The sequence below is a fragment of the Plectropomus leopardus genome, chromosome 15, assembly GCF_026936395.1.
Source record: "Plectropomus leopardus strain MGB_pleo_1.0 chromosome 15, ASM2693639v1, whole genome shotgun sequence".
NCBI classification, from domain to species: domain Eukaryota; kingdom Metazoa; phylum Chordata; class Actinopteri; order Perciformes; family Serranidae; genus Plectropomus; species Plectropomus leopardus.
Genome location: NC_142190.1, coordinates 32,708,324 through 32,735,358, shown reverse-complemented (window position 1 = coordinate 32,735,358; position 27,035 = coordinate 32,708,324). Strand labels below are relative to the sequence as shown.

The 27,035-nt window shown below is 39.4% G+C and overlaps 1 protein-coding gene across 4 annotated transcripts in view; it reads left to right on the top strand.

Moving 5' to 3' along the window:
• LOC121952593 (protein turtle homolog B-like) overlaps positions 1–27,035 on the top strand; it is a 194,231-nt gene that overhangs the window by 116,452 nt on the left and 50,744 nt on the right. For 3 of the 4 annotated variants that reach the window (XM_088088352.1, XM_042499364.2, XM_088088354.1), the window contains exons 7-13: positions 591–736; positions 12,728–12,870; positions 13,102–13,242; positions 14,980–15,096; positions 15,869–16,019; positions 19,532–19,655; positions 23,311–23,486. In XM_088088352.1, coding sequence (XP_087944478.1) covers positions 591–736; positions 12,728–12,870; positions 13,102–13,242; positions 14,980–15,096; positions 15,869–16,019; positions 19,532–19,655; positions 23,311–23,486 — 998 coding nt within the window. The remainder of the gene's footprint in view (positions 1–590; positions 737–12,727; positions 12,871–13,101; positions 13,243–14,979; positions 15,097–15,868; positions 16,020–19,531; positions 19,656–23,310; positions 23,487–27,035) is intronic. The other variant, XM_088088353.1, reaches the window with a different exon arrangement.

The following is a 27,035-nucleotide window of genomic DNA, read 5'->3' as shown; positions in this document are numbered from 1 at the left end:
CCTCTGTTCTGTAGAAAAACCTTGTTTGAGGCAACTTTTTTTTTATCAGTATTAGATAACGGGGACATTTTGTATAGGTATGCTTCAGCTCAGGTGATCCCTACAATACTCACTGCATCCTGTACAAAAAGGTTGGATGGTAATCTCTCTATGTGAGACGCAATTTGCATTCTTACTTATTCATCTACAAAGCACTTATTGTGGCCTAGAGTTCATTCTGAGCTCAGAAGATCTGCTTTCTGCTTCTTTGCACCATCCACCTGGAACTCACTTCAAAGCACTTTAAAAATCCATGAACTGGTTTCTTATGGTCATTTTAGATCTTTAATTGTTAAGCTTTTTACTTCTGATTGTACCTGTTCTCAGAAAGACTTGTTGCGTCAAACTAGTGCTTCATATTGAAGCTAATAGTCATGTGTGTTATGTTTTGTACATTATGAGTCTTATTTTGAAATAAGACTTACTAAAATAAGATTTACTTATTGTCTTTCTTCTTTTCTCCTCACTGAATTCTCCCTCATGACCCGATGCCAGATGAAACACATTTAGATCCCAACATTAAGGTTTCTGTTCTCTCTTCATTTTCACAGTGACCTGAAGCGCAGAGTCAGTATTCTCATTGATGGCTCCCTCATCATAGCCCAAGTCAAGCCAGAGGATACTGGGAAATACACCTGTGCCCCTAGCAACAGCCTGGGCCGACCACCGACTGCCTCTGCCTACCTAATTGTGCAATGTGAGTGTGTTCATTGCATGAGTCCCTCTCTGTTTTTTCTTTGTCCTTTTTGTTAGTTTGGGTCAAAGCCACAGACACCTCCACTCTGTACTATTAATCCTTAGATCCAAGGGCTAATCATGCCACAGGTTCAAGGAGAGAAGCATGGCAGAGCATGTACAGAAAGAGATAGATGGACAGACATGGATAGCTTTGCTCAGTATTTTTACGAAAATCATTATGATTAGCAATATTTTAGTTTATTTCTGCAGAGGTTTTATTGAGACCTCCTGTGTGATCAGTTTTAATCAACAGGTCAATAACTAGATTATACAACTCAGTTGTATAATGTTCCAATGAAGAACATAAAACATATTTTATGTTAGTAGGTGAGTTTCCATCCACCTCTATTGATGCAGATTTTCATTTAGTGCTCAAAAGAAAATTACAAAAAATGACACAAAAAAGTTTTTTATGCTTGGGGGAGGTGGAAAGTTGGTCCAAGGTTAATACAACCAAGTGCAATAAAACAGACTCATTGAAAAATGATGGCATACAGTCATGATGTACAGTAAGTGCACAGGCCACTGTGAGCTCTCTTCATCTCTAGAGGATTTGTACATGCAGGGCTGTTACCAGTCAACTCTTTAGAGCATGGAGTTGTATATAATGTGTGTGAAACTCTTCATTTCCATTATCCGGTATGCTCCCTGTTGTTATAAGCTATCGTTTTCCTTCATTAGAGGTTTGACCAAGCCCCCAGGAAAGCAGCTAAGCCTTACAGCCAATTTTTCCGAAAGGCCACTGGCAGTATTTCAGTGAGAAAATCCCCTGCAACCTAAAAGCATTTGCATACTGCAGGAGGAAACCTGGGAGCTAAGAAAATTTTGTGGCATATCCACCAGATGAGCAGTTGTATTGAGATGTATAGGTGCATTCTTTGCATCGGATATTTAGTTTATATTATACAACTATGGGTTTGACTGTCACTCAATATTTACATAATTTAATTGCACTCTCCTCTGCAGTGACATTGGACTAGAGAATTAAAGCCATCTACTACTTATCTTTTTAGACCAACCCAAAGTATTAGCAAAAGAGCAATGAATATTTGCAAAACAGTATGAATGGAAAAGGGCATAACGTCCCATATTCTTTTGCAAATTTTCTGAAAACTAAAATTTGCGCTACATTTGGATGGAAACCCATCTATTGATACTCTTAACCTCTTGAGAATTAGCTATTAATGGTAACAGCTTTTTGTGATAACTAAGTGAGTAGCTAACAGACACACTCAGATGTGGTCATCATTTAAAATATTGGCTTATTTTGACCCCAAGTGGATTATCTAGATGCTAATTTACATTAGCAGCATTAGCCAGACTGATTGAATCCGAACTAAGTACCTGCTTTTAACCGCTAGATAGCTTACTAGTTTTAATAGCTGACCCTGCATCCTTTCAAACACATAGTATAATTTAATACAAAGGATTAAGTCCAAAAAAGTGAAAGCCGAGCAGCAAATATGCCCCACTGAGGCCTTCAGTCTGTTCAGTTCATGCTGACTCTGACCAATATTCTGCCGTCTCTGTAATTGTAACCATGTCTGTCTGTTCACAGCAGTGACAGGCCAAACTGTCTTTAACAGGGTGATTGATATCAGAAATTTAATTAATAAAATAAGCTTTTATGTCAGCTCCATGAGGAGTACACAGGGAGAAAACAGCATTGTTTATATTTATGGATTAATTAATTTTACCCCCGCTGCCCCCCACAGTGCGGAATGAACTTATGCCTTCAGTGAAACCACAGAGCTCATAGCCACTGTGGGGGCCTTGATAACTTATTTGTGTGATTTAGACAACTTCCTGTGGAGATTATGCTCCAAAAAGTGCATCCAAAAATAGGGGGGTTCCTGTGATTTCCATTCCTCTGATCTTTAGAGTCAGTCTGTACATTTCTATGCACAGTGAAGTGGAGCTACATTTACAGCTCGATTAGGTCATTTAATTAGATTACTTTCCTTTTCCCAGTATACAAGCACTAGGGAAGAATCCATTTATTGATGGAAATATGTCTGACTCCTCCATGGTAGGTGGAGATGCGCACTTTGTCAATTAGTTGCTATTGGACCTTCTTCCAGTTGACCTATTACATCACATTCCAAACAAGTTAGCAAGCAGGTTGCATATCGAACTGTGAAAACATGGATAACTTTTTAGAGCTGCACATTTCGTATGCCGGATGACAGCTGGGATTGGCTCCAGTCCCCCCACAACCCTTACGAGGACAAGCGGTTACGGAAAATGAATGAATGAATGAATGAATGAACATTTCGTACACACTTTAACGCTTTATTTGGGACCTTCGTCTTATATTGTTTTTCCGTCTTTCTTCTACAAATTTATGCTGATTGACTTCATGTCTAAGCCCTGTATGGGGGACTATGGAGCATGTGCAGAATGCCTGGGCCAGAGGCGTATATAGAGTAAATCGCCCCCCAACTGCATTATCAAGGTGTGTTAGTTCGACTTCGAGAAACTCTACTTGTTCGACTTCAGCCGGACTAAAATGTTAACATGTATTTTAAAAGTCCAAATTCAATCACACTAACACAATAATTCCATTTTTCCATTTTTTTTCAACATCATGTAAATATATTGAGTGTGAATTGATATATTTAAAATATTGAAAGGTTTGTAAGACAGGCAAGGAACAAACATCAGCTCATTAGTTTATATCAAAATCAATATATAAAAGTTTTGGAACGCATTCAAATATTTAAAATCAGTGTCACATATCATAGAAAGATGAATTAACCACAAATATTTCTGTAGAAAAAGAGTAAAAAATCTACTGTTGAATTATTACAACCAGCTCTGATGGAAAGTATACATGCAGTTCTTGTGCACAATATAACAACACTACTGGACGAACTTGATTCATTCAGACCAATTCTTAAAAAAAACAACAGCAGAGGAGTAATGCCATACAATACAAAGTGTGCCATTTACTCATAGAAAAGAATATGTCGAGAAACACAAGAGAGAACAGCAGAACATAGAAGCACCATAATACTCAGGAAGGACATTTGCCCAGTTGTTTTTTGTTGGAAATGAATCACAGAGTCTCTCTCCTGAAATATCCGAAAAGTAAGAAGGTACATGTGTCAAAGAGAGGAGCGGATTTGGAAAAGTGGCTTCTTAAGAGGGAAGCATTTTGGGCACTTAAAACCCAAAAGGATTAAATGAGGAATTAGACTTGAAGCCATGTCTGTGGAGTCTGCTGGGTTACATTGTTCTCCATTAACAGTATTTCTTTGAGAATAATTGGAAGTGTAAATCCTGGATGGATGTGTTTAGTTCAAACATAGAGGGACTACTTGATAGTTGGTGTTATTTGTAAATGTGAAGTGATAAAGTTGGTTTAGTACATTGTCTTTTGAAAAGGTTGAAAGAATAATGGACTGACTGACATTAAAAAATGGAAACTTAACCTTTCGCCCTTTGATGGGTTGAAGTGAAAAAGTGTATTAGTTAGGCAATGGTGTGAAAAGTTGATTGTAATGTTGTACTTTGGATTTATGGTCGTATGTTTATGTCTCAGCACCAACGATAGCTGTGGCAGTGTTTTTTTTGGGTTGTCCACCTCTAAGTCTGTCCGCTTCTTGTAATCGTGATATCTCAAGAACGCCTTGAGGGAATTCTTCAACTTTGGTACAAACATCAATTTTGACTCAAAGACAGTCTAATGAGATTTTGGGAGTCATAGGTCGGGATATCAATTCCTGTGAATGTGATATCCCGATAACACCTTAAGACAGTTTCTTCAAATTTGGCTCAAACATCATCTTTGAGTCAATGATGAAGTGATTAGAATTTGGTGGCCTGTTTAATTTTACAAACGTGATTTCTCAAGAAAGATGAAATTTCTTCTAATTTAATTCAAATGTCCACTTGGACCACTTGGACTCAGGAATGAACAGATTATAATCTGGTAGTTAAAGGTCAAAGTCACTGTGACCTCACAAAGGATGCTTTTGGCCATAATTCAAGAATTTAGCCGCTAATGATGACAAAATTTCACACAAATTTTTATAGGATATAATTATGTTTATGATGAAGTGATAACATTTTATATTGAAAAAATCAAAGGTCAACTTCACTGTGACATCAGAATGAGTGGTATACAGTCACTTGTTAAACTACAGATAATAACAGTGTGTAATTAGTATTTTTGAAGAAATGGATGGCAGTAAAGTTTTGTGTGCATGGTAATCAATGGTGACATATCAATAAGATGAGAAATGATTGTGTTGTACATAAGAAAACTCTGATAAAGGCAACTGGAGAAGAGCTGTGCAACGTTTTTAAATTTGATAGATACAAACACTTCAGAAAATGCTCTCTGTGTGGATCTGCCTTTCGATTTTGGCTAAAAAGAATAAATTAGTCTCATCATTAGAAGTAAAAAGTAAAAAATGAGCATGATGTTGTGCAGTGTGTCTCGCCAAAGAACTTGTTTAAGAAAAGTTGCCATCAAACATAAAATAGTCAGACTTCAAAATAATCTCAGACAGGTCCAATAATAACTGTGTTGCAACATCACAAGGCTTCTGATTAAGAAACTAGGACATCCTGTAAAAATTTAAGACTTCTTAATCTGCTGTTTTGGTTTGACACTTGCTACAAACATGACTATCTTGACAAATGTTAGCTTTAATTGAGCAGCTGCTCAGTAGTATGACATGTGATGACTCATCCTTATCTCCCTATATGTGCTTGCGAAGGACTCCAGCAGTGCTGTGCACAGATATTTTGTGGGGAAAGAGCTCAATTTTTTTTTAAAAAAGGGCACCTCCACCATAACCTTTCCTTGCATGTGGCTTTGCACTCATTGCACAGTGTGTTCAAACAGCACTAAATGACATGTCAGATATGTTTAAATGAATTATCAGAGTAACAACAACGTGTTTGTTGTAACAAACATTATTTAAAGCTGAGTTTATTTTTTAAAAGTTTAGTGGAAGTGAGACAGCAATCGGGCATCTGTGTTCATTAGCTCCAGGCAGTTAGTGAACCTAAATCTGTCATAGAGTTGGACAGAGACAGTAGGATTTTATACTAGACTTATGTGTTGTTAAAGGGTATTTTGCCAATTTTCAACCAGCTTTGTATCAAAACAATTTAGGTAGTGTGTGTGGATAAAGTGTGGTAAACTTCCCTTCCCCCTAACCAGTGCCTAGATAACTGGTGTTTCACTGGCTCTCTGGCTGTACAGGTTGTACTGTCGCATTTTCATAATGCCCACCAACCCTGCCGCCACCGTGGACACAAAAGATATAGAGCTGGATCAAGAGACTTACCCACTCCTCTCTCTGACTCCAAAACTCTAAAAGTGAAATCAGATTAAACAGTAAAACTAGGCAGCACTTATTGAATATAAATCAACGAAATATTACTGCACTGTTTATTAAGAAAATTTCTTCAAATTTGGCTCAAACATTGTCTTTGAGTCAATGATGAAGTGATTAGAATTAGTTAAAGGTCAAAGTCACTGTGACCTCACAAAGGATGCTTTTGGCCATAATTCAAGAAAAATGGCAACATTTCACACAAATGTTTTATAGGATATAATGATGTTTATGATGAAGTGATAACATTTTATATTGAAAAAATCAAAGGTCAACTTCACTGTGGCAAAATGAGTGGTATACAGTCACTTCTTAAACTACAGATAATAACAGTGTGTAATAAGTATTTTTGAAGAAATGGATGGCAGTAAAATTTTGTGTACATGGTAATCAATGGTGACATATCAATAAGATGAGAAATGATCATTAGTGACATATCTACTTCACTGCCTATTTCTCTCCTAAAATGTTTTCATGAAGTTGTTTTAGCTCACTGTTTCACTGTAATATGAGATCGCCGGCTGCCATTGTTTCACACGGACCAGTCCGTGTGTGACATCACCCACCAGCAGGTGTGTTTATTGGTCTGGTACAGCACATGCAATGTGGTTGTTGTAGGCTTTCTATCTTCTATCTTTTGAGCAAAAACACACTTTTTCTCACTTTTCTCTGATCTTGTAGCACCAACTTTAAAAGTATTTGCTTCTTTCTGCTGCAGAGACAGTCTATTTTATGTGAGGACTCTTTATATTTACTTCTTTTAGCTTAATACTGGGTCAGTGCCTAAGCTAGCCTGTCTGTATTGGGATGTTTTAATAGTGGTTTCACTTCAGTGACAGTGACAAACAATTCTGAGGTTTAGAGTAAACACTACCTGGCTGTCCATGAAGGCGGGTCAGAGAGACGTGATGCTGCTCCACAGGGCGCTCTATTTGTGTGTGTAAACTGTGGGGACTGTGACAGCAAGAGAAGTTAAAGAGGGAGGGGCAAGGCTCCACTACAATGCAGTTGTCAGGCATACAACACACTTTTAATTTGGAACTGATGCCATGGGCCTATTTTGAAATCTACAATACAACGTTATCAGCCCTTTGAAAACTGAGCAAAATGGCTTGATTTCTTTCAAAATCATGGAAAGAGGTGGAGTAGCAGCTCAACAAGATGTATTAGTGAGATAAAACAAATAATAGTTGCAAAAAGTAAAAAACAAAAACAGGAAATTACTTAAATTAATAAATAGAAATAACGATAATAATAAATGTATATATATATATATATATATATATATATCACATACATGTATATCTGTAAACTAATTTTGAATATGTAAATAATAAATAATAAATATATTTTTCTAATTTTTTGGATAATTTTCTTATAATTCTTCCTCTTTTTTAAGACAGTTTTCAGGTAAATTTCTTGTCTCATTTTAATATTTTTGGGCCATCTGTGTCAATTTGCTGATTGCCTTTTATGATATAAAGTAAACCAATTTACACAGCTTTCAGGGGTTTGAATGCTTATGGAAGGCGCTGAAATGCAGCACAGAAAAACTGATTGTGATTCAGGTTTTAAAAGCATTAAAAGTTTTGCAAAAGGGGCACTTATATGTAGTCAAAGGCCAAAGGACAGAGCACCACCTGGGACCTATCTGTGCACATGCCTGGACCCCAGTTATAACAGGAGGCATATTCATCATTGGAAGTTTCTGCTCAGAAGCAGCAGAGTCAAATCTGACTGCTGTAGAGCTGCATGTCCATAAACTGTCTTATTCAGTTGGAAAATATGCTGGGTGCATCCTCTGCACTGTGGAATGGATTTGGACACCCTACTCTGTTCCACCTCTCAGCCAATCCCACCCAAACACCCAGTCGCCGTCTCAAACGCACTTTCTATTTTGCAGGATTTGCTCTGTACCTCTCCCTCCTGCTCCCTCTCTCCTCTGCCTCTCCCTCTGCTTTCTTCATTTCTCATTTGTACTCATTTATGTATATATATTCATATGCACACCAACACATCTCTGCCTCTCCCTCCCTCTGTCTTCATCATGGGTTGCCGCCTCCTTACTCTCTCCTCCCATAAAACACTCAGTCAGTCCATCAGTCAGCGGGAACTGTAGAATCGTGACGCTTGCTGAATTTGTCACTTCAGAGAAGCATCTGGCTCTTATTGTGAGCAGACAGGCAGAGGCAGGACGAGCTGGGAGATTTTAGCCAGCCGTGGACTGCTGACCGGTCACCAGCAGTAGTCAAGGCAACAGACATTTTGCATTCCTTTGCTCTCCTGCCTCCTTTGATGGCTGTACATTAGATTGTGGTGTGTGAGTGTGTGTGACGAACAGAGGCGGGCAACACCAGTCGTGAGAGGGAGGGAGAAGTGAGAGGGGATTACATCATCGCTGTAAGACTGGGGACTTTTCTCTATCAGACTGCAGAGCTCTCTCTCTCTGTCTCTCTGTCCTATTCTCTCCTCTTATTCTCATCTTTTCCTTTTGTCCCCTCTTTATCAATGTCTCTCAATCCTTAGCATTCGCTCTCCCCCGTTTGTTTCATGCCCTTTTTCTCTCCTCTGCCTCATTATGGTTAAATCTCTCCCCCACGGTCTCCCTTCCTCTCTGTCCTCCCTCTGTCTTTCTCCCCAAAATGCTTTGCCAGTGAATAACTTCCCTAAAGCATCTTGCAGTGGGACCCAGCGTGTCGTGAGCGATAGCGCTGTCTCAGGGCTATATTTAGAAACTTGGCTGATATTCCTGTCTGTGGTGCTGGTGGCGGCGCTCCTCTGGGCTCTTTGTGGCAGAACGCTGCCGGGTCGGCGGTTAGGACTTTGGAGGACAGCAGCTGTAGTACAAAGTTGTTCTGGCAACAGTGCGGTCAATCGATCTCTCACTGTGTTTCAGTGTGTCTATCTCATCATGTCACGCACTGGCTTGCTCACTCTCATCTCCCCTCTCTCTTTGTAATACCAGATGAATGTCTTCTGCTGCCTTTTTGCTGCTGCTTTATTGTGCTCACAGCCACAACGCCTCGTCCTCCTCTCCTCGTCCTTCCCTCTCCTCTCCAGCAGCTCCTCTCTACCTTACGTCATCCAGTCACAGCTCTCTCTCTCTCTCTCACCTGTCCTCTTTCCCACGCTCGTGCTCAGCCTCGCTCGTCCTTCCTCCATCGCTCGGCTGATAGCACTCACACCCCTCCTTCATCCCTCCTCCTCCTCCTCCTCCTCCACCTCCTCTCACTCACACCATTTCTGCTCCTTATCACCCAGTGTCTACTTTGAAGCTCTCCTCCTTGACCTCATTTAGGAACCATGCTGTTCTCTCCCCTCTTCAGAATTCAGGATTTAGGAAGGAGAAGTTTTAGCTTCTCTTCTTTTTTTTCCCCTCCTTTCCCTCTTTTTAGCCCTGTTCCTCTACCAAACAGACTCTCTTTTCTTTGACCAGATCAAATTCAATAATCTAATATGGAGCAAATATAGTAATAAAACTCAAACATTTTTTATTTTTTAACTAGGAAATATGACCTCATTACTCCAGTTCGAAAATCCTTACACTGGCTACCTGTCACTCAGAGTTGATTTTAAAATCTCACTGCTTGTCTACAAATCAATCTGTGGCTCAGCGCCAAAATATATCTCTGACATGCTTGTGACATATGAACCTTCAAGGTGCCTTAGAACATCAGGGGCCGGCCAACTGAGCGTCCCAAGAGTCAGAACTAAACATGGTGAAGCAGCATTTTGTTATCATGCAGCACAAACCTGGAATAAACTCCCAGATAAGGTTCAACAAACCCCAAGTCTGAACACATTTAAGTCAAAGCTAAAATGTTCCTTTTTGACACAGCTGACTCCACCCGCTAATTACTACAAACTTATTTTTAAACTTGATTTTAGATCATTTTAAATGATCTTTTTATCTTTGCACCTCTTTTCTGAACTTTTGCTATTTTTAATAGTGATTTTCTTTCTTTTAAAAAAAAATCATTTAGTCATTGATTTTACCATGTTTGTCTTACCCCTTTCCTCTTTTATTGTAAAACTGTATCTTTTATTATGATTTTATATTTTATTGCTCTGTAAAGCACTTTGAATTGCCCTGTTGCATGAAATGTGCTATACAAATAAAGCTGCCTTGCCTATTTGTATTAACAAAGACACAAAGACACAGGGATGACATACAGACAGGGGGTAAGGGTGGGTACAGGTTAATTACATATAGAAAGTCAAAGTAAGGAGATTAACTGTAGTTGTGAATGGTCAAGATTTAAATGATTATAGTAGGGAAGCTGCTTTGTGGAGAAAATTTGGGCGAAACAGTATTTGAATCATTACATTTGTGGTAGTAGTAAAAATGTAAATGTAAATCGACTTTTAAATCGAGAGATTTGCCTTTTGGCTCAGCTCCACCACGACAGATCGGTGTAGAGTCCGCATTACTGCAGATGCCGCACAGATCCGCCTGTCTATCTCCCGCTCCATCCTTCCCCCACTCGCGAACAAGACCCTGAGGTACTTAAACTCCTCCACTTGGGGCAGGGTCTCATCCACGATCTGGAGAGGGCACTCAACCCTTTTCTGGCTGGGAACCATGGCCTCGGATTTGGAAGTGCTGATTCTCATCCCAGCCACTTCACACTCAGCTGCAAATCGATCCAGTGAGAGCTGGAGGTCATGGCCTGGTGAAGCCAACAGGACCACATCATCTGTCATCTGTGTCTGCCAGTCCAGAGGCACTGCCCCCAATGTCCACTCAATGTTGCAGAGTTGTGTCAACCATGACAAGCCCACAACATCCAGGGTCCTAAGGAAACACGGTTAAATCTCCATCGAGGAGCTTTTTGACCACCATGGCAACCTCAGCCCCAGAGATGGAAGAGCCCACCCCCGAGTCCCCAGGCACTGCTTCCTCTCTGGAAGGCATGTCGATGGGATTGAGAAGGTCTTCCTTCCACATGTCCACAACATCCCGAGTCGAGGTCAGCAGTGCACTGTCCCCACCATACACGGTGTTGACAGAGCACTGCTTCCCCCTCCTGAGACGCTGGATGGTGGTCCAGAACCTCTTCGAAGCTGTCTGGAAGTCAGCCTCACTGGCCTCACTGAACTCCTCCCACACCTGGGTTTTCGCTTCGGCGACTGCCGTAGCTGCGCTCCGCTTGGCCTGCCGGTACCTGTCTGCTGCCTCAGGAGTCCAACAGGCCAAGATGGCCCGATAGGACTCCTTCTTCAGCTTGACTGCACCCCTCGCCGCTGGAGTCCACAAACGGGTTCGGGTGTTGCCGCCCCGACAGGCACCGACCACCTTACGGCCACAGCACCGATTGGCCGCCTCAACAATGGAGGCACGGAACATGGCCCACTTGGATTCAATGTCCCCCACCTCCCCCGGGACATGGTCGAAGCTCTACCGGAGGTGGGAGTTGAAGCTCCTTCTGATGGGAGACTCTGCCAGACATTCCCAGCAGACCCTCACAATGCGTTTGTGTCTGCCAGGTCTGACTGGCATCCTCCCCCACCATCGGAGCCAACTCACCACCAGGTGGTGATCGGTTGACAGCTCCGCCCCTCTCTTCACCTGAGCGTCCAAGACATGCGGCCGCAAGTCTGACAACACGACTACAAAGTCGATCATTGAACTGCGGCCTCGGGTGTCCTGATGCCAAGTGTACATATGGACACCCTTATGCTTGAACATGGTGCACAGAAGTCCAATAACAAAAGAGTAGAGTAGGTGTGTGTGTTACTATTTGTGTTTGTGCATATATGTGAATGTGCATGAATATTATTTGGATTTGTTGTGGCAATAGCTCACCGGCAAGTCAAGAGCCTTTTGAATTTTTTTATATTTTTCATTGAATTGTTTGAGTTGAGTTTTTATTGAGCTTAGCTCAAAACATCTCAAACATCTGCATGCAGCCTATTCAAAGGAGCATTGAGATATTTCAGTTTGTCATGTTAAATTGTTTAAATTTTTGATAGGCTTTATCCATATTAGGTGATTTGGATAAGGGATAGCAATGCTCAAATCAAGCCAGCTTCAGGAAACTGTGAAAAAACTAAAACAACAATATGTCACATTTGGATTGAGGCAAATGTGTGTTAATTTTTGATGTTTTTTTTATGCATGTAAGACCCTAAATTACATATTAAAGTTTTTGGTGACTTGGGTTCCCAGGGGCTTTAAAACCCATAGAATACTGCAGAGAACCATCTTTCTACCACTGTTTTTGCCGTGACAATCACTGGCCAAGTGGAAAAGGGGGGCTGTTTAGTGAAGCACACATGCATGAGAGCAGGACTTTAGTGAGATCTGATCCTTGTTAAAATCAAGTTTGATTCACTCCATGTGTCATCATGTACACAACACTTTTCATTTAATTTTAGTTCATGAAATGGGTGTTCAGTGTTGAAAAATACTTACTCTGCAAACACATAAATGTTTCTCTGAGACCAGCTGTGCTCCACATCAACTCATTTCTCATTTGATGATGAGCGCACTTCCCATAAACTGTTTGATTTCCCAGTCTTTTCTCCACAGCTATTACAATCAGCAGGTACCTGCTTTCCCAATCTACAAAGAGACGTTCTCTTGTGTTTTCCACCAGATCCTGCCCGCGTGGTAAACATGCCATCTGTCATCTACGTGGCCATCGGTCTGCCCGGCTTCATCCGCTGCCCTGTTGATGCCAACCCCCCTGTAACTCTGGTTAAGTGGAAGAAGGATGGCCTCCCTCTGCGGATAGATAAGGTGAGCTGCTGCAGCGCTGCAGCTTTGGTTACGCTCAACTTAACGCTGCCTCAGACTGGAAACGAGAGTGCCATTTATTCGGTTAAAGCCTTATGGGATTCCATTTTTCACTTCATCTTTTAGTTTTTCAGTTTGCTTCAGTTGGCCTGAGTTAGGAATGGAGCCATTATCATTACTCTGTATTAAAGCATTACTCTTATTACACACAGTCCATGACCTCTCCATCCACAGTACCCTGGTTGGAGCCAAATGGACGATGGGAGCATCCGTGTGACAGAGGTGACGGAGGACTCTCTCGGCACCTATACCTGCATGCCTTACAATGCCCTGGGTTCCATGGGATGGTCCCCTCCTGCTCCCCTGGTGCTAAAGGTACGCTTCCTGTCACTGTGCGTCTAAGAGTGCTTTCACACCTAACCTGGTTGGATTGGTTAGAACAAACTCAGGTCAGTTTGCGCAGTTTATAGACTTTGTTTGGGCTGGTGTGAAAGCTGTCAGTCAAACAACCAACCACACGAAGACCACCTGAAAAGGTAGGTGATGGCCTGCTTCCAAATTCCACTCTGGTGCAGTTTGTTTGTGTGAAAGAAAGAAAACCAACTACAGGATTTTTTGACAGCAGATATGTGAATTTTAGCATGATTTCAACAACTAAACCTAGAATAAATATACCCTACTGATCCTGAAATCTTGCTGCGTTTTCATAATTGTCCTAATAAAGGCCACCGCTATGGGCACAGGCATTAGTACAGCAGCAGTGCAAGCACATTTGTCTGTTATCGTTATGATGGATGCATGATTTTGGATTCTTTGCTGACAAGCTATATGCTGATTTATAACAACTCATTTGGCTGCCAACAGTGTAGCAATATTTAATAATTAAGTTAGAATTTGAATTTTGCACTCTTAAAAAGGGGCTTCATTCTCTGTCTAAGAGAAATATTAAAATTAACAAATAGAACAACATCAAACAATATTACTGCTTAAATAAATCTTCTGCATACATTGATCTACTTCCTCTTTTGAATAAATATCCACAGACAGCTACTTGGGGATAAATGAAGCCTTTTTATTTACTAAAATGGTGTTAGTGATCAGCAAGTCTCTTCTGTAGTGGAGTGAACATCATATTATACATACTCTTATTGTGATGACCCAACAAGCAGATGGAGACATGAAATACAATGCTTTTTAATATATATAATATTCATGCATTGTGCAAAATATATAATAAAAAGAAATACACCTATAGTTGATTTGTGTGCATAATCACTTTGTCAAAAATAAATAAATAAAACACAGATTTGTGATATCTGCAAAAATCAGTATGTTGGCCGATTCTGATATTTCATTTTAAATATATTATAAAATATATGCCAAATCATGCATCCCTAATTATTGCAGTCATTAATACAGTCAGTTACTTCTGCTGAGCGAAGTTTTTTAAAACTTAAGTTTAATTAAAATATACCTAAGTTTAACAGTGGAACAGGAACATATCTCTTCTGTCTGGTACATATAGTATATACAGAATTAACATTTTTTGTGATATTTCTTCTATTATGTATGAGTGTTACAACAAAGCAATATGCTGGGGGCAGCCACGTGACCAGTAGCAGCCCTGATAACAGGGGATCCATTTTTAGTCTAACAATAGCCAAATAATAATGTTTACAGCCAGTTATTTCTCTGTGAGCTCTTTGTGACACCAAAGAACATAAATATAAACTCTCTATTACAGTTCTGCTGCATAAACTTCTGTCAGTCACCTGAATTTGATTTTCACATGTGGGTGCTGATGATGCTCTGATGATGAAGGAGGACAAACTCCAAAACCGTCTAATCCATGAGTTACCTGTCACTCAGTAGAACCACATGTTTACTCCTCTTGGTTACTTTGTAAAAAGTCAGTGTGATGAGAAACCAAACCAGAACAATGATGATGATGATGATACAATGCAACAATGTATCATTTTTTCACCCTTGTCTGAACCATATGATGCGTGTTAAAGCAACTGAAATGATCCCAAAATAGCAAAACAGCTCTGATGCATCCAGGAGGCAGCATCAGTCTTTACTGACCTGTTGTGGCTGCTTCACTCTGAACAGGACCCTCCCAAATTCTCAGTGGTTCCTGGAGGGGAGTACAGGCAGGAGGCTGGGAGAGAACTGGTCATCCCCTGTGAGGCGGAGGGAGACCCCTTTCCCAACATCACATGGAGGAAGGTAAGACACCTCTCGCACTACACCCCACCTGCCAATGAGTGTAATGTGGCTTCAGAGGCTGTTTTTTAATCATGACTTCATGCTGTTTTCAGTCACACTCAGTGCTTTCCATTGAGCAGAAACGTGTGCCTGTAGTGGGTGCTCAGATTTTAATAACTCAAACTACTGTATGTCATTTTACCATTTTAATCACATTTTAATGACGTCAATAAAATATGTAATTAAGGGAACATATTATATTGTCTCTATTGTTGTGTTTGATTATGAGACACGTTTTAATGTCGCTTCTTGACTAGATAAGGTAAGATAATCCTTTATTAGTCCCACAGTGGGGACTAGTGATTTGCAGTGTTACAGCAGCTATGACGTACAGGATAAGCAGCAAAAGAGCAATATAATAATAAAAATATATATATATCAAAAATATTAAATAATAAAAAACAAGGTGCCAAGTATAATAAGAAAAAAACAAGGTGCAAAAATAGTAACATAAGTTTCAAGGTGCATCACTACTGTGTCTGTGTTGTTTCGGTTTCCAACTTATGAAGTTCATCAATCTGTGTAATTTGATACTTAAGTTAGATATAAAGCAATACCACTGTAATGGTTTTCATGTTGTAGACTGAAATTTGTAAAAGCTGGTGAACTGTCCCTGCTAACCTCTATGGTTTATGGGTTGTTGTTTTTTTCAAAGTTGTGAATTTTGAATTGCATGTTCCAATCTATTGTGCCCCTCTCTCCATCTGTCTCTCCCTGGCTGGCTGGACTGCAGGTAGGGAAGCCAAGTAAAAGCAAGCACAATGTTCTGCCCCGAGGCAGCTTACAGTTCAAGTCACTCACAAAGGACGACCACGGGGAGTGGGAGTGTGTCGCCACCAACGTTGCCACGAGCATCACTGCCAGCACGCACATCCAAGTCATAGGTACCCAACATGTACACACACTCACAAACACACACTTGCATAGAGAAACCTGTATATATATTGCATCAGAGTCTCTGTAGGAGTGCAGTCAGTCACTGGGTTTCATTTGCAGATTTGCATGCGACTTTCCTCTTGGGATAACATTCCAGTAACCATGGCAATGGATGTTTAAAACATTAGCAGGTTTATATCTGTTGCAGCCACTCAATAAAGCCGATCTAATATCGCCGTAATTTCTTTGTCTCATATCAGAGTTAAGAGGAGCTTGGTGTTTTTTAGAATGTCATGTGACTTTTTAGTTTAATGGTGGTTGGCATCCATAAAGATTCGCTACCGCCACCCAGTGTTACACATCATATGAGCTATAAAAGCGAAAAAATTCTATATGGCTTTTTCGACTCGTCTGAAACACCACCTCTCGTAAGTGTAAAAACCTTTTTTACAATAAACTGAAAAAACTAAAATAAACTATTATATTTTTTTAAACAATGGGTCCTTGATTTTCAGAAAATGGAAGACAAAAGCAGCTTCTCATTTCTAGCCTGGGACTACTGATTTTGACCTGCTAAAATGAAAACTTGCTGGTAGCAGCTGTAGCTTAGCTGGCTAGCTAATTTAGCTAATGTTAGCGCCACATTTGGGTTGAAAACACAGTCCCCTGGCTGACTTATTTCAATGTTTCAAGTTGAAAAAAAAAAAAGGAAACTCCTGCACACTGTTCCGCTTATCGCTGACATGTTTACAGAATGAACAAAACAACATTTTGGTCCAGCAGACCTTCATCTGGTATGATGGCAGCGTCAGAACATTTCTACATAAAAACAAACTGAGACTGCCTCATATTTTCATCAACAACTGATGTTAGAAAAGTTATAAACACACTGTTCAGTCCATTTATTCCACTTTTACTTTCTCGTTTATTTTTTTGGTTTTGTAAAGGCTAAAAAAAAACACTGCAGTGTTTAAGATCTACATATACATGGGCTTGGGAGGTATGTCATATTTCATACCTTCCTGAAATTTGACTGTGTATATAGTGTATGACGATGTAAGGTGTCCAGAACCTCCAACCTGATTTGACTGCTGATCTCACGGTGGAATTGTCGATGTTGAGGGAAAAAGTAGTTCATTCTATTTAGGCTATGTGGGGAGTCACATAAGAACGAAGTGCTTGTAGAGCATTGAGTATTTTGACTTTAACTGATGAATAATACTCTATCAGAATCACTGGGGGAGGACAAGTGTTTGTGGCTTGCAACTCTCTCTTTAGGTGGGTTTACATTACAGATTTGCGCAAAACTTAAGCAATATTTTCAAAATGTCGATAAAACACAGTTGACTGCACTGGCTGTGTTTCCATTGATTGATGTTGTTTACAACCAAGGAAAGCAAGCAAGAACTGAACTAAGTGACAAGTTCTATCTGTCTGTCTGCCAATTGGTCTCCTTTGCTCCCTTTCAGTCCTGAGAACAGTGCTGCCACTGCAACACCTACACCTACACCTACACACACACACACACACACACACACACACACACACACACACCTACACCTACACATGCACCTATGACACACAACAAACAGTGCTGGATGTAACAAGACCATTTATAAAAAAAAACTCTGCCAACTCAAGAGGACAAATATTTTATAATACATAACAATCTATAATATTTAATTGTGTGTCATATATGGGAGTATGGATTCATTGTATAACAAAAAACATTATTCAACTATCAGTCAATGATAGGGAGCATTTGAGGAATCAGATTGAACTATGCAAATTCTTAGTTCCCTGAACATGCTCACATTTTTGCATTGTATGACCAAAGAGAAAGTTGTGCATTAAAGAGGAATTTTTTGACATTTTGGATTATTTTCTGTCATGCTGACAATTTGATGAGAAGGTTTGGCGCCACTGTCATGTTTGTTTGTAGTGGAAACAGTGGGGACAGCTAGCCTGGCTTAGTGTGAAGGCACACCTCCAACATTCACTAAAGAACAAGTTGTCTGATTTAATACTCACACAACAATATAAAAACAAACAAGTTGTGGTGTTATGTGGTGTTTCGTGCCATATTTCCCCCCGGGCTCTGTGACTTCCTGGAGCCTTGTCATCTCTGGGAGGTTGCCAGGCAACCAGTGGAAGCTCCAAAAAGTCAGTGCACCTGGCCACTGGTCACTGAGGAATACAATTACAGCACATAACTCCCAAAACTCTCTGAGTGAGTGAGCTGGAGCTCTGACGGTGAAGGTGACTGTGACTTGTTAGTAAGTGGGTTCTTCAGAAGCTGCTTAGTGGTGAATATTTGATGTCTTCGAGATGAAAAGCTTTGGAACAGATGCTGTCGGATGTAGACAGTATTGGTATTGTTGCTTTTCCCCGTAACTTTTTAATGAGTTCACAGTCAGTCATCTGCTGAATAGACTGCACGCTCTCCACAGCCCAGCTGCTCTGAAAATTGAATTTGAATCTGAATGATTCAGTTTTGGAAATCCCACGTTTTGCTGTCCAGGATCAACTGATCCATCTTACCTTTGAGCCGTTTTTTTTAAAGCAACATTTGATTGAACCTGATCCAGATACAAACTTTTTATATTACCAAATCTAGATACGCAATGCTGTAAATTGGACTACATATCACTACCTGAAAGGCTTAATAGGTAGCCCTATTTCTACCATCATGTGGCCTGCTTTGATTTATTTAATTATAACAATACTTTTTTAAAAATGTCATGATGATGATGAACTTAATTATCTGACAGAAGCTACTATTTCATATTTTAGTAGTTAACATCAGTTTAAACATTTAAACATATCATGATATAGCCTTAAAATATTGCATTATTTTAAAGCCATGTCACTAGCCCTACTTTATACTTTATCACAGTAACTGTCAGAACTCCACCTTCAATCCATCCTCCAGATTTTTTTTTTTTCAATCAAAGGTACCCCGATCCTACTAAAAAATATTAAAAAATTTGAAATGTTACATTTTTAAACTGTTTGAATTTCTACAGCAAATGGAGTCCTTGGCCTCATCTGTCCTGTTTACCATCTTTGTCCTTGCTGACCGTTGTAGTTCCTATGTGTATGTGAGCCAGTTCAATCAGAGTGTTACAATGACTGCACTGGCTGCTGGTTCGTTTCCTGTTGCTCTGGCTCCTGTATACTATCCACACAATGATCCTGGAAATGAGCAAAAACATATTGAGAATTTTGGGGGGAAATTATTCTGAGCTTTTTTCTGATATTATTTATGTTTGACAGGTAACGGCTACAGAATGATCTCATTTGGACCATTTTTCAAGATTATTTATGCGACCTGAAATATTTTCTCCCTGTACAGTTAGCTGTTGTATTGGGTTGCTGGCTGCCTAAAAACACATTACTGGGTCAGGCTCCGAGTAAATTTATTTGGCAAGTGAAATGAATGTTCTGTATCACAGCGAGGCCTCGCAGTGACTAATGTGCCCTTTTAACAACACCTTCCTCCCTGCTGTCCTCCCCGCAGGCACAAGCCCCCACGCCCCCACCGGCGTCCATGTGGTGGCGTCCTCCACCTGGGCCAATGTGTCCTGGGAGGCGGGCTATGACGGAGGCTTCCAGCAGACATTCTCAGTCTGGTATGGCCATGTGTGAGTCATCCCAGCATGCTTTGCTTCCTGCTTTTTCTTCTTCCAATCCTCTGTTATTTCTGAAAAATGTCTTCTTCCAGGGTTGTGTTCAGAACAGTTGTGAAAGCGTAGAGATGGAAACACATGGAGATCCAGTGTGAGTGAGTTTTCATCTCTAATCTTGGAGTTTCTGGAGGAACGCTTTAAAAACAGTTACAACTAAACTGAACATGACCCAAAGTTCTCTGACCTGCTGCTACTGCTGCTGCTGCTGCTGCTGCTGCTTTGCTGCTGCTTGACAGGGTAACCGTCTGGGGTTTGAACATTTATTCATTCACACTTATTCAGTCACTTGAAATTTTAGCCATGAGGTGTTGCTTCATTTGTTAACTAAAGCACAATGTGTGAAATGTAGAAGTGAAATGAAAGTGTAATAAAAATAGAAGTTAACCCTCCTGTTATGTTGCAGGTCAATTTGACCCATTTTAAAAATTTGAAAATCTAAAATATTTTAAACCTTTTTTCAGTATGAAACTTCTCTTACTGGACGTAATTAGTGTAATCAACTTTAAAAATTGAAATGATTTATATCACAGAGCTACTGATCAGGTCAAGTTGACATGGTAGTATTAAATTTAGACAATTTATTTCTTTGCAAATGTGAGATATAAGTTCCTATCTCAAAGAAAAAGTTTATGTATACTGTATTTTTAATTTCCAGTTTTCATTTAAAAAAAAAAATTGGCATAAGAAAAAACTGACATGATCTTGATTGAATTAAATTGACTGAATTGTTAGTAATTTTGTAAATAATAAGGTACAAAAAATGTTTATTCTGATTTTTTTTGTTTCTGACAACATTTGAAAGATGTAATATGAACCCCGTCATTCAGGAATATTCTTACTGTAATGACAAATGAACGTAATAGGAGGGTTAATTCTCTGATCATCTTGCCGCTGTATTTGGATTTGGGAAGCCAGTGATTGATACATTTCAGTCAGAAAAACGGCAAAAAAAATATTTCCTTCTGAGAAACTGCGATTTCATCCTCTTGTGCTTGTTTAATTGTCCTTATTGATTCTGATGAACTGAATAAACATCACTTATCAAAGTTATAAAGTGCCTTTAAATTTGACTGTATATCGGGATGTCCTAAACAAATCCACAGGATCAGCTATAATAAGTCTGACTGTTTACTGTAACCCGTCATGCTTTATTGAAAGAGTGAGGGAAGCAAAGAGCAGCACAAATATAGAAAAGACAGCAGCTTTAATTAATGATGCTCACACCGACAGCAAACATCAGTGAGTGATGCAAGCAGAGCATCCATCTCAAGGACATCTCTCAGGTGGTTCCTCCCTCTGAAGTCCTGCTGGTGGTAAAAAAGTGTATTTAAATTTCAGTCTATTTAATTTTAATGGAGCTCACTTAGGGCTAGGGATGCACTGTGCAGTTGTATTATGTAAGGGGAAAAAAACCTTAATATTGAGGGGATCAGTTTTGGACTAGGGGCAAAAACTCTTCCCTCTCTATTTATACTATTTATTAACATTCTCAGTAGGTGATGTGTTGCGTGATGTTGATTTAATTTGAACATAAATGAGCTACTTTACTGCAGTATCACTGTGTGCAGTTGACAGTAGGAGTGTTGCAGCGGCTGCATGTGAACAGTTTACTGCTTTTTTTGGTGATGAGGTGCAGTTAGTGCTGAGTGTGTGGCATGGGCAAACAGCAAACTGCAGAGCTGGGCGCAGCATGGGCTTACCATCAAGTCAAAGTCATGTTGTGAATGAAGTGAATGGAAATTCACTGAGGAAATATTCAATGAAGTGTTTAATTTTATAATTATGTAGTATTGGATGGTGGACCTACAACTTTAGCAGAAGTATTATTACATTATGTTACATTGTAATGTTAAAAACAATGTTTATATTGATGCTGAGAAAAGACTCTTTCTTTTTTACTATAAATTATATCATTTACAGACTTAAGCATGTTTTTATATCATTGACAGCACAGTTGGCCGAGGAAACTGGCATTTTACATTTCTGCAAACCACATCTCATATGAATCATATCAGTAGGTGCATTTCCATTAACCCTCAAATTGTGCAAACTTGTGAATATAAAATTAACTATTCATATTTTTTTTTCTTTCTTTTTTCTTTTTTTTCACTTTTTCTTTCTAAGTTAATGTTTCTCTTGTCTGCTACCTGCAAAGGGACCACAGATTTAAATTAGTAGTCCTGCCCATATTTACATTTGTATTTTGTACTAATGTTCATTAATATGCTGTGTCGCTTTTAAATTAAATTAACGTGCCTAATGAAAACACATCGATTTTTTGAAAAAACTCCCATTTATCACAAAAATGTTTTTATGCCCGCATGAGGTGGTATTTCAGACGATTAGAAAAGCCATATTACGCATAACTGCAATGGAAACACGTTTTGGCTTTTATAGGTCACATGATACTATGGCTATGTGCTTGTCGGTAGGAACTGCCTCCCTCACAATGCAGCAGGAGCTACAAGAGCTGTTATTGCATCACATAACTCTTCAAAAGTTGAGCAGATCATCCAGAAGTTTTGAATCCACAATTCCTCTGAAATCGTGGACTATCACCTCCCAGAAATCCTTCATACGTGTCCACTCCCACGTATAAGGGGCTTGCCTTTCCATTTTCACTCCATAACAAGTCAGAGAACATCACTCAGTGAACATGCAGTCGTCCCGCAATTGTGTTTTATGAACCATTTTTGAAAATAAGTGTTGTGCAAAAAGTGATGTAATTACTGACAGTTCCTAGTGCATGCTGATATGACAGGCCTCAAGGCCCGCTAGTTACTAGTTATGTTAAATAGTAAATGGACTACACTTGTGTAGCGCCTATCTAGTCTTCTGACCACCCAAAGCCCTTTCACACTGGTGGCTGAGGCTGGTGGCTGAGGCTACCATACATAGTGCCTCCTGCTACTCCATTCATACACATTCAGCCCTTGGAAGCAATTTGGGGTTCAGTATCTTACCGAAGGACACTTGGAAATGTTGACTGGAGGTGCCAGGGATCGAACGGTCAACCCCTCAATTAGAGTTTAAACCCACTCTACCTCTGAGCCATATACTTAACCAACTATTTTCATATAATCTTATTGTCTTGTCACATGATTATGCCCACATACATATTACCCAGAAATTATCATTGCATATTTGTATATGATAAAAATACCAAAGAAAATAAGAAATTATTCATTTATTGGCATCATAGTTTATTCATAGTTTTTGTGGAATAAGCATATATTTCATAACATATTTTGGTATAGATAGTGAGACTTCACACAGATTTTATAGCTGCTTTTCAAGAACCAAATGTGGGTTTGTGAATGTGACATGAAAAATATTTGTTTTTTACTGAGACATTGCTGCTTTTCCAGCCAGGATTGTGCCTTCAAAACCAGATGTTTTAAACTAAAACATGATCTTTTCCTAAATGCAAAGTAACATCTCTGTGGTTTGCAGTAATACAAAATGCCAATATTTTCACTGGTGACTGGGTTGCATCAAAATTATGTTGACTTTTACCTCAGTCTGAAACAAAAAAGTGAAGGCTCCCTCATTATCTTTTTACAAATCTGTCGTGTCTATGCGCTCACCTCTCCCTCTGACTCCTGTCCAGGCTGAAGCGGGAGCGTTTAGGTCCACATGACTGGCTCTCCATACCCGTGCCTGGAGGCCATGACTGGATGGTGGTGCCCGGCTTGGAGCCACAGACAACATACCAGTTCAGCATCCTGGCCCAAAACAAGCTTGGCACAGGCCCTTTCAGCGAGGTTGTCACTGTGAACACACTAGGTTAGTACACTCACTGCTGCTCGGCTGGGGACAAAGGGATCCAAAAATAAAATGGCTTTGACAGGCAGGCAGCTAGACTCACCAGACAGCCAACATTCAGAATGATCTTTTTTCATATTTAGTGTTTGTGGAAGAAACTACATTTTCTCGAATCACAAGGTTCATTTCAGAGGGATTGTATAGTTTTATTCTCGTTAGCATTCTAACACTTCGACTCTAAACAAGGAAGAACAACGCGGATGTTTACATGCACAGAATATTCCATTTTTTGCCCTTTTTTTTAAAAAAAAAAGACAATATTCCTACCAAGCTATTACATGGCAAATTAAAATGAATATTCAACTATTACTCATTCATACTCCAATTAACTCGCCCCATCATGTAGTTTATCATGTCAAAATATGGAGAAATGGAACAGCTGGAGCATTTTTTTCATTTTGCTGCTTGCATCAAAATAAGTTTCTTTCAGTTTTCTACCGAAGGTGGACTTGTTGAACCATTTGAACACAGCCTCCCTCTTTCATTTCTGCAACCACTTTCTTAAAAAGGTTGTCAGCAATGAGGGCTCTTCTGCATGCGTCTCTACCCCACAGCTTTTGCTACTGTTGCTGCGTTGGTTTGTGTACAGTGTATCCATGACAACGCACAGAGCCAACCATAAACAGACGATATGCCGTGTGTCGCACACTGCAGTAAATGCCCCAGTAGAGATGCTCATTCTGAATTGGCTGTATACATGCCCAAATAATGCTCCTAAATCCCAAGAAATATCAGCATATCACACATATCTTAATATGAAAATGCTACATTTTGAAAATTTTATATTTATGCAAAATTTAAAAGGAATATGCTGTTTATTTGATCTGCATCAAATTCAGAATATTGTCTCATTTGGAAAAGTAAAAGGGTAACATATGTGTGCATGTAACAATAGCCACTGCTAAGGACCATAGGAAAGCTCAGCCCAATATAAATGTAAAATAAGTACAGTTCAAGAAAAAAATTAAGATATTATTCCAGATAATTAGCGCTCCAGTGCAATCTTTGGAAAGTTCTGTGCCGTAAGTGAAGTGTGAGTTCATGTTTCACGCTCTGGAAATCCAAACAACACCCTCTGTGTGGGTGCTGGTGTGTGATGTTTCACAGACTAAAGAATTCAGCTGTAGAAGATCAGGGAGATGTTTTATAAGCGTTAACTTTAGTATTTTTTGAGGTCTGCAGGTGTTTAGTCAGAAACTGAAAATTCAAACTATTCTACGTAGTTGAGGATTATCTGGAGCAGAGGTAATAAATTATTCTGGTTTAGAGAATGTTCTAAAACAGTGTTAACCTTCCTAAGAGCTACTGTTGGTCTCAGTGAATAAGTGAGTGGATTAATTGGTGGATAGTTTATTTTCTGACTCTAATAATAAAAAAGTATGTCAAATTGTCAGGCTAGACTATTCAAATACATTTTAAAAATGCACCTTTTCTGTCTAATTTTAATAGCAATTATTTTTTAGATATTTAAAGAAGGCCTCATGTTTTTTGATGTAACATGATATAATTTTACCAAACATTATCACAAATGCTGTTATTACATTATTAAAATCAGACTAAATAATGTCAGTGCTTGTTGTTGAGGATGTCTCAGTCAGTAAGTCTTTAAACATCACAGTATTTACTAAAATATTACTTAAAGGGATAGTTCATATTTTTGAAGTGGGGTTGTATGAGGTGCTTATCCATCACATACAGTAGCTATCGGTCGGCACGGCCACGGTTGGAGAAGCAGGCTGGAGTCTGACATGGAAACTAAGCAATGTACTGCTGTGGAGGGGTCAGGGGGTTTAGCTAACTAAAAACAGTTTTACTTAAAAAATTCAATATCAGTTTAAGTGTATGCTAAATTGAGAGTATTTTCACTACTTTATCTGTCTGTCAGACACCCTGTTTGACAGGGAAGCCACTAACCCCAGCAGTCCCCCACTGATGTGAAAGACTCGCCACTCTGTTGGGCCTCGATTAACAGCAAAAGGACAAAACCCACACCTTATTTTTACTTTTTAAAACATCAAAAAATGATACGAAGTGTTTCTTCTTCCACAAAACCATCTTTGACCCAAATGTGCAGATGTCAGTGTGCAGAAAAAGAGTGCTTTACCCAAACAACAGCCAAGATGTATTCTTCTGCTCCTCCACCAACCTACAGCATTAATGTTTTTAACTTAAGCTGAATAAATGTAGTCATTAGAAGGCGGTGAAATCAACAGTCGCTGGCTCAAACTTCTACTTGCTACAGTATTTTAAGACACTGCTCTGTGTCATACACATGCTCAAAAACAGCACTTTTTAAAAATGAAAAACAGATTATCAGAACCATAGTGTAAAAGTCCAAACTTGCCATTGGTTGAATCATTACATCATTCCGTATAGCAGCGAGGAAAAGGACATTTATTTAATGTAAATGAAGCCGTCACAGAATATTACTTAAAGATAAGTGGCATGCTGAAAATTGGGATAACTATTCATGCTTCATCACCTCCTGTGTCAGCCAAGGAATAGAGACAAAGAAAACAAAGCACCGAGCCCACAGCCTGCTTGTTGTCTCTCTCTCCTTTAAAAAACCTTTTTACACCATTAATTTTTCACATATCCTGACACTTTTATTAAAGTGCCATGCTTTTTATTAAGGCAAAACAATAAAGTAGTAGCTCGTAAGTTGGATCTACAGGTTAACTATCATTTGTTTGTAGCAGAGATGACAGCATGAATTAGTAAATGAGGGTGACGGCAAGGACACAGAAATCCTTCAACCAAACCATGTTCACAGGTGTTCAGAGAAAAACTGTAAAGTATAAGTGCAGAGTGAGTTCAGTGACTGTGAACATAGGAATAAACTTCAGTATGCAGATTTGATCAGAAAGATGAGCGATTGGATCCAATCATACTGACATATGGATTGTCAAGATTAGGCTTGGGCATTATGTAATATTTTATACCAATATATGCAATATCTGGTCTTGTATGACGATACTGATATATTGCTCACCCCTAATAAAACACTGTTCATTCAAATGTAACAAAAACAAAATAAAACCCACCCAAACCATCTTGGTTACTCTTGCTAGTAATCTAGTGAAACAATGCACTGTTCCAACATTTAGCAGCTAGAGTCTGGTCCAAATAAATCATTAATTCTCCCAGTTAGACATTAAAAAACATGTTACAAGCTGTTATTCTCCATGGTCTCTCTCCGCCTGCTGGCCGCCAGATGTTTACAGTCCTGTAACTTCATCCTCCACCACTAGGTGTCACTGTGTCTTTCAGCTTAGCCGCCTGTTCCACCAGTAGAGTCCAGAGACTGAGCTCTGGTGGTGCATGCTGTGCACTACATACAATGAGTGTAATAGAAAGAGGAGCACCTGTATATATGATGGTATTGAAAAACATACCTTTCCAAATACTTTGGTATACTGTGATATCATGAGGCCGCCCAAGCTAAGTCAGGATAGTTGTAGATGAACTATGAGCTGGAGAGATGAAATATGATGCAAGGACTCAGAGATG